Source organism: Apium graveolens, chromosome 3 (assembly GCF_009905375.1).
Source record: "Apium graveolens cultivar Ventura chromosome 3, ASM990537v1, whole genome shotgun sequence".
NCBI classification, from domain to species: Eukaryota; Viridiplantae; Streptophyta; class Magnoliopsida; order Apiales; family Apiaceae; genus Apium; species Apium graveolens.
In genome coordinates this window covers 54033297-54043597 of record NC_133649.1, presented here as the reverse complement: position 1 = coordinate 54043597, position 10301 = coordinate 54033297, and the positions used below count along the sequence as shown (strand labels likewise).

The 10301-nt window shown below is 38.1% G+C and overlaps 1 protein-coding gene across 3 annotated transcripts; it reads right to left on the bottom strand.

The window, feature by feature from the left end:
• Window positions 1-2445: 2445 nt before the first annotated feature.
• LOC141712285 (pentatricopeptide repeat-containing protein At4g17616) lies at window positions 2446-9856 on the bottom strand. Of its 3 annotated transcripts, none has more exons than XM_074515160.1 (2): window positions 7410-9856; window positions 2446-2915 (listed from the first exon to the last, which is right to left on the bottom strand). In XM_074515160.1, the coding sequence occupies exon 1, from the start codon at window positions 9593-9595 to the stop codon at window positions 7484-7486; it is 2112 nt and encodes a 703-aa protein (XP_074371261.1). In that variant the 5' UTR covers window positions 9596-9856; the 3' UTR covers window positions 2446-2915; window positions 7410-7483. The 3 variants fall into 3 exon arrangements, with proteins under 3 accessions (XP_074371261.1, XP_074371260.1, XP_074371259.1); XM_074515159.1 differs by lacking the exon at window positions 2446-2915 and adding an exon at window positions 5095-5466; XM_074515158.1 differs by lacking the exon at window positions 2446-2915 and adding an exon at window positions 5794-7212.
• Between the last annotated feature and the right edge of the window lie 445 nt (window positions 9857-10301).

The window sequence follows — 10301 nt, the reverse complement described above, 5'->3', positions numbered from 1 at the left end:
GTTCTTCATCTTGACGTGAAAGAAATTGGAGCACATATTCATTTATTCATTCTGTTAGAAGGAACAAGATACTGCCAACTAGAGCGGAAGACCTGATTTTTGTGCATAATAATCTTCGACTACTTTTTAGGAAGACTAATCAATACTTGAAAGGCGAGACAAAATTATGGGATGTTGGAGTCGACAAATTTGATCCACTTGACGGTGCAAAAGAGCTTGAGATTACCAATCTTTCACTTGATGAGCCAGAAATGCAAGCCACAATGTTTAAAGATGATTAGCTAAATATCAATTTTATATGTATGTTCAGTTTGTCCTAATTTAGTACTCCCTATGTCCCAACCATTTCTTTACAGTTTCCTTTTTAGGATGTCCCATCCAATTCTTTACATTTCAAAACTTACAAAAAATAGTCAATGGGTGCCACCACTTTCCCCACTTTTCCTTTTTTTTCACATTACTTTTACTCCACTATCTCCCTTTCATACATTAAAAATTAATGGGTACCACCACTTCACCCACTTTTCTTCCTCTTTTTCATTACTTTATACATATTTCTTAACCTCCGTGTCCAAACCAAACGTAAAGAATTGGCCGGGACGGAGGGAGTAATACACTTATGAATTTGATTATTTAATTTGAATTGTCTTTTTTACTAGTTTAGTAAAAAACTTATAAATTTCACTATTTGATTTATGTTGCATGAGAAATTTAGTTTTATTAGTGACATATGTTATGTGGAACATCATATATATAATTTTTAAATTTTTTATAGAAATACCGTGTCCCCCCACCCGTATCCCCGAATTAGATTTTCCGAATTCTCGTATCCCCGCACCACGCACCCGCACTTCCGCATCCGTGTCCTTACTTCTCAGCTTTGAACACATCAAAGGAATGGAGTTCAAAGATGGTTTCTTGTACAAAAATTACTCAGTAGTGTCAGTTGTTAAGAGCAATCAACCAAGCATTAATGAACTCCAGAAATTTCTGGAGCCCGGTGAAGATATATATAGTTCGTTAGTCCAGTTTACGGAACAAAGGAAAGCTGAGTTTAGAAAAGGTGATCGCGTTATCATTGGAAGGGAGATCTCAAAAATTTAAAGGGAGTGGGGAGGACATAGAGGAAGTCACTTTACAAGTCAAAGTAGCTGATGTAGGCCTTCGAAAAATAGTGTCTTTTACTGTAAAGTAGGTCTACAGGTACTTTGAACCCGGTTGCCATGTAAAGGTTATATCTGGTAGAACTGAAGGTGAAACTGGCACTGTTCTGATAGTTGAAGGCCATCTGATCAACATTGTTTCTGATATAACAAAAGAAATTCTGCAGGTATTTTCTGTTGATGTTGTGGAGAGTTCCGAAGTTGCATCTGGAAAAACCAGAGTTGGGGAATTTGAGCTTCATGACCCAATGCTGCTTAACAACAATAGCTTCGATGTAATCATTAGTATAAAAACGGAGCTTTTCAAGTACTCGAGGGAGTGCCTGAGAGATCTGAACTTGTGCTTTCTAAATTCGGAGAGATCAAATACAAGATTGAAAGAAAGAATTATGCAGAAGATAGGATGAAGAACATCATATCAGTAAAAGATGTCGTAAAAGTTCTAGAGGGTCCATGCAAGGGGAAGCAAGGACGTGTTGAGCATATGTACAAAGATATCTTGTTTATACACGAACATTACCATCTCCATCATGCTAGTTTCATCTGTGCCAGATCCCGGTCTTGCATGGTTTTTAGGGGATCACATGCAAATAGTGATAACGGGGAACTGGCATCAAAATTTCAGCAGCTCAGAACTTCGACTCGTGTTTCACTATATCCTGCTATAATGCCTAGACGGCCTCAATCAGACTCTGGAGGAAGATGCGGAGGTGAAATTAGAGAGCGTCACCCTCTAATTGGCACTAACATTAAAATTCATTTAGGTCCCTACAAGGGCTACAAAGGAAGAGTTAAGGACGTCAAAGGGGCATCGGTACAAGTTGAATTAGAATCCAAAATGAAGATTATAACAGTTAATTGTGATCAAATCGCGGATGATGTGCATTCTACAGCATTGTTTCCTGAGACGGCATATGGTGCAGGAAGCCAGACACGCTTGCTGATGGAATGAGGACACCAACGTGGATCCAGTTAGGAAAATGAATTTAAGAGTTGCTGACTTAGTGCAAAGGATTTGGTTACCTTTTAAGTTGTCACTGGTTAGATATGGGCATATGGCCAACTTCTTTTTTATTTTTAGTCCAGGATACATTACTGTATATTCTCTGTTTAGCTGAAACATTACTGTATAATTGGCATTGGCTGACTGAATAAAAGTATATTCGTATTGACCCAGTTCTTTTTTTTGCTAAAGTTTCTAAAATAATGTATTTTTGTGGCTTATTCAGAGACCAAATTTGTGAAATAACCATTAAAATGGCATCAAAACCATAATCTTGTTCTCAAGGGGCCTTTAAAGTTTACGTAACTCAAATTTTTCCACCAAAAGCTCGGCCTATAAACACACAGAAACAAACTACAAAATACAAAGAGTTTTAAACAGCCTACAGACGTTTTACATACTACATAACCAAGTCATCTATAAAGGTATACCTATTGGCGGTAACACAGTGGTGAATCAAAGGTTTCAGAGGGCACTTAAAGACCATAATCTTCAACATCAGTACCAGCTACAGAACTGGCATAGCAAGCCAGTCGCTAGAATCAATCATGAAAATATGCTACAGACTAAGCCTTCTCATGAACTCTCTGGTACTCTAGCTTATTCCTCACACAGGCTAGTTAGGAAAGAAATCTGGTTAAATGCAGAACTGGGACAATATAACAGAATTTCATACCTCGGCTGCATTAGAAGACACAATCAGCTTCCTCCAAGTCCTGACATCTCCTTTTAAAAAATACTGGTATCTCCTGCAAATATATAGCAAATTGAGCCTTCATAAATTCAGAACATATTATAAGGTGAGTCTTTTCTTCCATATGATCAATTAAGGCCTCTCAACAATCATCCGTAAGAGGCTTGACCTTACTAGACCAGTCCGGCCTTTGCTTCTTGAAGTGGTCAAATTACAGTCCCTGGCCAGATTACTTTGTGTGTGATTCAAATTTGCGTTTTAAAGTGGTTGATTCTTGTCCTGGTGAGAGAGAGAGAGAGAGGGGGGGGGAGAGAGGGAGAGAGAGGGGGGGGGAGAGAGGGAGAGAGAGCGAGAAGGGAGAGGGAGAGGGAGAGGGAGGGAGGGGGAGCGAGAGAGAGGGGGGGGGAGAGAGGGAGAGAGAGGGAGAAGAGAGAGGGAGAGAGGGAGGGAGGGGGAGCGAGAGAGAGAGGGGGGGAGGGAGGGAGAGAGAGCGAGAAGGGAGAGGGAGGGAGCGAGGGAGGGGGAGCGAGCGAGCGAGGGAGGGAGAGGGAGCGCGAGAGGGGGAGAGGGAGGGAGGGGGAGGGAGAGAGAGCGGGGGAGAGCAAGAGCGAGAGAGAGGGAGGGAGGGAGGGAGCGAGAGCGAGAGAGAGCGAGAGAGAGAGAGAGCGGGCGAGAGAGCGAGAGAGAGGGGGCGAGAGAGCGAGAGAGAGAGAGAGAGAGAGAGAGAGAGAGAGAGAGAGAGAGAGAGAGAGAGAGAGAGAGAGAGAGAGAGAGAGAGGAGAGAGAGAGAGAGAGAGAGAGAGAGAGAGAGAGAGAGAGAGAGAGAGAGAGAGAGAGAGAGAGAGAGAGAGAGAGAGAGAGAGAGAGAGAGAGAGAGAGAGAGAGAGAGAGAGAGAGAGAGAGAGAGAGAGAGAGAGAGAGAGAGAGAGAGAGAGAGAGAGAGAGAGAGAGAGAGAGAGAGAGAGAGAGAGAGAGAGAGAGAGAGAGAGAGAGAGAGAGAGAGAGAGAGAGAGAGAGAGAGAGAGAGAGAGAGAGAGAGAGAGAGAGAGAGAGAGAGAGAGAGAGAGAGAGAGAGAGAGAGAGAGAGAGAGAGAGAGAGAGAGAGAGAGAGAGAGAGAGAGAGAGAGAGAGAGAGAGAGAGAGAGAGAGAGAGAGAGAGAGAGAGAGAGAGAGAGAGAGAGAGAGAGAGAGAGAGAGAGAGAGAGAGAGAGAGAGAGAGAGAGAGAGAGAGAGAGAGAGAGAGAGAGAGAGAGAGAGAGAGAGAGAGAGAGGAGAGAGAGAGAGAGAGAGAGAGAGAGAGAGAGAGAGAGAGAGAGAGAGAGAGAGAGAGAGAGAGAGAGAGAGAGAGAGAGAGAGAGAGAGAGAGAGAGAGAGAGAGAGAGAGAGAGAGAGAGAGAGAGAGAGAGAGAGAGAGAGAGAGAGAGAGAGAGAGAGAGAGAGAGAGAGAGAGAGAGAGAGAGAGAGAGAGAGAGAGAGAGAGAGAGAGAGAGAGAGAGAGAGAGAGAGAGAGAGAGAGAGAGAGAGAGAGAGAGAGAGGAGAGAGAGAGAGAGAGAGAGAGAGAGAGAGAGAGAGAGGAGAGAGAGAGAGAGAGAGGTTACAACACCTTGCTTACTCCACGAAACTACTTGCCAGACTTTAAAATATAATTAAACCTAAGAAAACATTTCTTATGCAAACCATAAGCATTACAGAAAATTTAAAAGATCCCTATAAATTAACACCTCCTTATGGAAGGACTTAGGGAACTCCTGGATTAATCTACTGAAACCTCTCATGTTTATTTATCCTCAAGTTTTACCTAAACAACATATGCCAAGAGCAGCAGTTCCACGATCAAAACTTAATTACTACATAAACACCCAGTAATAATAATCAAACATGATTTTAAAAAAAAAACAGATTTGTATTGGTCCTCTTCTGGAGTATGAAATTTGGGAAGTACTGAAGGCATATATATATATATATAAGGGTTCTTGGGCAAGGGGTAGTATGGAATTTTTATTTTTAATTTTTACAAACTAATATAGCATCGGACTTTTATCCAATGTCCATGGCAATGAACATCTAGATCAGATATATCGGTAAATTAACTAGTCCCTGATATATTATGTGTTGTTTTCGGGTAATTAACACCAATTAAAGCTCTTCTATGCCAAAGTTTTTACTGAGAAGAAGTAAAACGCAAACAGTAAAGCACAGTTCAGGAGAAGCATTACAACATCAAATGCAGCCATACATAAATACATAATACATTACATTGCACATTGATTTATATTATAGATTTAGGAATATTCTAGATTATGATAGAGAATAAGAAAGGATTTGTTTCCTTTATTAGAAGATCTTTACCTGGTGACTAAGTTTAAGGATTTACTCGTACGTGGCTATATAAGCTAATGTAATCTTTTATTATAGAGAGAATTGATTGATCATTGAATTGAGAATTGTTTCTCTCTTGTTATGGGTTGCGATCCTAACAAACCTCTCTTCTGCTGTTGAGAAATCCTAGGGGGTAGTGATTCTTCTTCAGTTTGATCACCTTAGGCGTGGATTTTCTGCGGTTAATCCTCAAATATCTATCACTTAATTGTTTCAATACCTTGTCCTGCATCACACATGCTGAATTATTTTGCAACTGTTAATTCAAAACTTGTTTGGTATTAAAGAATCTGGATTTCAAATATCCAGAGAAAATATTTCAGATAACAAATATCCTGACAGAATACAATGAATGAAAGTATAAAAGTTTCTTAGCAATAAAAACTATCATCCACCAACCATCGAGATCTACACCCAAATTTAAATACAAAACAAATTTTAGCAAACTAATACGTAATAAGTCATAAATAAATACTACAGTACGACTTAAAACAAATCAGAGTATTTAAAGACATCGCTTAATTCCAGTGCTATAGAAGAAAATCCACAATTCAAAGACGAAGCACTGGCTTAATTTTTTTTTTTTTAAATTGCTTTAATAATCAGCATTGGCTTAATTTAAACGTAATAACTTATAATGAGATGGTAATATGCAAACCGCTGTGAGAATAAGACAAACTGTGAGAGATGTGGAGTGTGGACCACTTAACTGGAATGGAAGAATTAAAATTCAGTCCAAACTAAGAGAGGTCGAACTAGTTCTGATAATCGACCTTGAAATCAGACTGAGATTAAATATTCCAAAGCTATAGAGTTCAGCTTAAAAGCATATTAGTTATAACTTTTGGATTGGGGGATCGTAATTTGTAGCTGGAGAACTGAAATATGTGCTTTCACAAAGATAAGTTATGGGGGTTGAATAGTGAGACAGGAAATATTACCCGAAATAGATATCATAGTTTCTTCACTCAATATATTAATAGAAGTGGCAATAATTATTACAGGTTCGATCAAGTCACTTCCTTTTACTCGCCTTACAAGGGGAAATCAGACTATTAAAGAAGAAGTCTCAGTTAAGCCCAAATGTCGGTAATGGCTACAGCCTATAAGTGCAAAATAGAAAGGTAACTGTACACAAACAAATTGATGAATTGATGTTTTCCATGAGTTTTATGTAAATAAGAGATTCATTAAGCCTCCTAGAACTTGTAAACGAGAGGGTCGTATATCTTAAAATGTTTATTTAAACAAAAATTGCCATCAGCTTGATGAAACCAAGGCATTGGCCTGTTTCCCAATTTGTGCCTCTAATCGAATATACAGGGGGGATGGAGCAGTGGAATAAAACTCGCTTTTGTAGTTTGGCCCTTGTGATTACAGGTTGGATCTCTATTTTTCCCGTTGCTCGGCGAGCTCTTCATTTTTTAAACTATGGCATAAAAATTACAACAAAATCAAATGATAGGCATCGTGAGTAGCGACCATGGTTTGGGTGAAATCGATATCAAAAGCAAGTTAGAGGACTCAGTAGGAAAAAACAATGTTAGGCATTGTAATCAGCAATGGTTCGGGTGAAATCAATATCAAAAGAAAGTTAGGGGACCCAGTAGGAGTCACTTCTAGCGTACTGGCAAAAGATATTCATCAAGAACTCGTTTCTTATTGACAGACAGTGAGCAAAGAGTAGTATCTTTCAGACTAATTTGATTATGGTCTCTTTGCAATTGTCCTATTTGTTATTTGTCAAGCAACATTTTATAATTTTCACATTGTATACTTGGGTACTTACATATTTGAGTATATATCATTATGTCCTTGTTCGCTGATTCCCTAGACGGACAATAACATCCTTTACAGCTTATACACAAAGGTAGCACAGTAACGAAGAATGTAGAACTAACACGGTGACAGAGAAATAACAGACCGTGTAATATAGACAGGTATAAGAAATGTTGAGCCTCAGTTTAACGGACTGCATCAAGAAACAACAGTCAGCAGAGCAGTTAATATATTGCATTAAAGTTTGCTTTTCAAGTTGTGGAAACAGTATAACAACATAACAAAAAGGTCAAATTAACAGCATGTAAATGCACAGGTGAAGATTAACTGATTAAATACCAAAGAAAACCAACAAAAGATAATACATCTTTCAAAACTTAAACAACTTACAAGCTGTTTGAGGAGCACTAATGGTTGATCAATATAATTTGGAAGACAGTTCCAAGTAAAATACTTTCTTCGTGTCAACGAATACCAACTAACTTTCTAAACGCCTGGACATATTCAATTCTATCACTTTGGACCTCATTTTTAGCATTGGAAACTTTCAAGTTCCTGTAAAGATCCTTATGATATTTCAGAAACTCTCTTTTATACATCCATTTGTCAATGAACATACTATGGTCCTTCATGTGACTAATGATCTCCATCACCCTTTCAAAGTAACCACCGCGAATAAAATTATACAGTAACAACTCATATAAATCCCTGTCAGGTGCTAGACTACAACTCTCCATATTTCTTTTGATTTCACCCCAAATGATTGTAATTTCACGATACATGTTCAAAGAGGAATAGCCAGAAATCAGAGTAAAGAAAGTTAATTGTGTGGGATGTATCCTCATCTCCTGCATTCTTCTGTATGCCTTCATTGCGTCGTCAATCATATTCGCCTTCATGAAGAAGTAGATAGAGGAGTTGAGTTCGTTTAACACAAAGGAGGTGTCTTCTTGCTCTTGACTTATTTCTCGGGCAAGAGAGTCAGCCAAATCTGACATACTGCATCGTGATACTGCCTCTGAATATGAAGCTTTATTTTCGTTAAGGGAAAGAAATGTAGAGCAGACCTTCTCCTTGGACATATTTCCAAAGACACCAGCTTTCTGGCTTTGCTTAATCAATCCTTCTGCTTCTCTAAACATCTGTTGTTCGTAATAAGCTTTCAAAAGTGATATATATGAATTCATTCCCAGTGACACCCCCATTGAGTCCAAATCCTCCAAAATGTCATGAGCAGTTTCTAGCCATCCAACGTGAATACAGGAATCAACAACACCCGAACATAAATTTTCTCCTTGCAGTGAAGTAACATTCTTCTGAATGCTACTTAAAAGCTTTAAGAGGTCGCTAATCCTTCCAGATCTCTTGTATCCATTGATGATCTTAGCCAGTGCTTTGTTGCTAAGAACAAGTTTACCTTTTTGATATAAAATAAGCTCCTGCTTCCCTTCAACCTTGACAATCTGATCCTTTGGTAGCAACTGAGGTAAAATTTGTAATTTCAACCCGCTTTTGAGATTTTGTGAACCAATCGAAACAAGGCAAGGGTTTTGTGGTTTCGTTGTATTGTCTTGACAAGAAATAGACTCCTGATATTTATACATGTCCATTATCAATCTACAAGCAGAATCCATATCACTAAATTTCAAATGCAAGTTCAGCAGACTGTCAAAAAACTGTCGATAATGACGAACAAAACGATATGAAACCTTCTCGATGTGATCTTTAAATTTCTTCAGCTCATCCCTCTGATAATTAATCTCGTGAATCTGTGCGATTGCAGAGATGGTATGTGCATCAGCTACAACCCCTACTTTTGCCATTAGCTCAATAATCTGCTGACCTTTCAAAAATGATTCAAACCTCACACAAGCATCAAGAACAAGATTAAAAGTCACAGTATCAAGCTTTACTCGATTTTCACCAGCGGACGTGTCCGTACATTCACAAATCTCAAACAATATATTCGACGCCAAATACATCCCAATATCCGTATTCACCATATGAAGAATTACCAACCCTAACGCATCCACCTCAGGTAACCGCTCTTTCTCAAGCATCACTCTAAGAATCATAGAGGCATCAAGCGGCATTTGAGCTCTTGCCAATGCCAGCGACAAATTAGTCAACAAACACGGACGAAGCCAATCCAATTTCCCTTTCGGAATCGAAAAAACTAAAGCACAAGCTCTCCGAAGCCACTTAGTATCAGAAGAGTAACACAACTCAGTGACAAGCTTACTCATCACATTCTTTTCAGGAAACCCATATAATTTCCTAAACCCTTTATACGAATCCCACGCCTCATCCAATTTATGATTTTTCAAAGCAATTTCAAGATTCCTCAACATAATGATCTGAGAAGAACTTTCCCACCATACCCTTTTTGAATTACTACTTGTACAGCTAAAATTTGAACAAAAAGACAAAGGGTATCTATATTTTACACATGGTACATGAATAATCTTGAATTCTTTTGCAAAAACTGAAGTAAGGATTGAAACTTTAATAGCTAAAGAACAGTTCTTGACAAGATGATTATGCAAAAGGGTTGATTTTGTTAATAGTTGTGCCATTAAGCACACACATTATACATATTTAGCAATGACCCATGTCAAGAAAATTGAGTTTTATAACAATTAACATCCTTTTCATAAAACATATACTAATTATTTAGAGAAAAGGGGACGTAGATATAATTAGGAACAAGAATAGAAGGTTAATTGTATAAGATTTACAGGGATAAAAATGGAGAACATACCGGTTAAGGTTTGGCTCAGTGCTTGCGTGAGAGAGAGAGGTTTTGTATTAACGCAGAAAACCGGGCCCGACCCGGATTTAAGAAATTATTACAGTATTTCTTCTAAAAATGAATCGGGCCGTTAATTTAAGGGGGAAGGGGCTATTTTATCACTAAAATGGCCGATAATTTTAAATTGGTCGTAAAAACTTATAAATAGCCCACCCTTCATCAGCTCTTATTTAACGAAGAATTAAAAAAAAACAAATAAAAAGTTATGAATTAAAATTAAAAAATTGATAAGTTATGAAAAATCTATTTAAACAATTCAAAACCGCATAAAAAGTCCTAAAACCCCAAAAAATCGAAAAGCAGTAAAATTTTCAATTTTTATACGCTGGAAATTCTAAAAAATTTGAATCACTTTTATATTGTCTCAGCTTAGATATAAAATATTTAAAAATGCTTTTATTTTAATATTTCAATATTGCTACATGTGTTTGTAAATTTTAATATTATATTTTAATATTTGAATTTGTCAT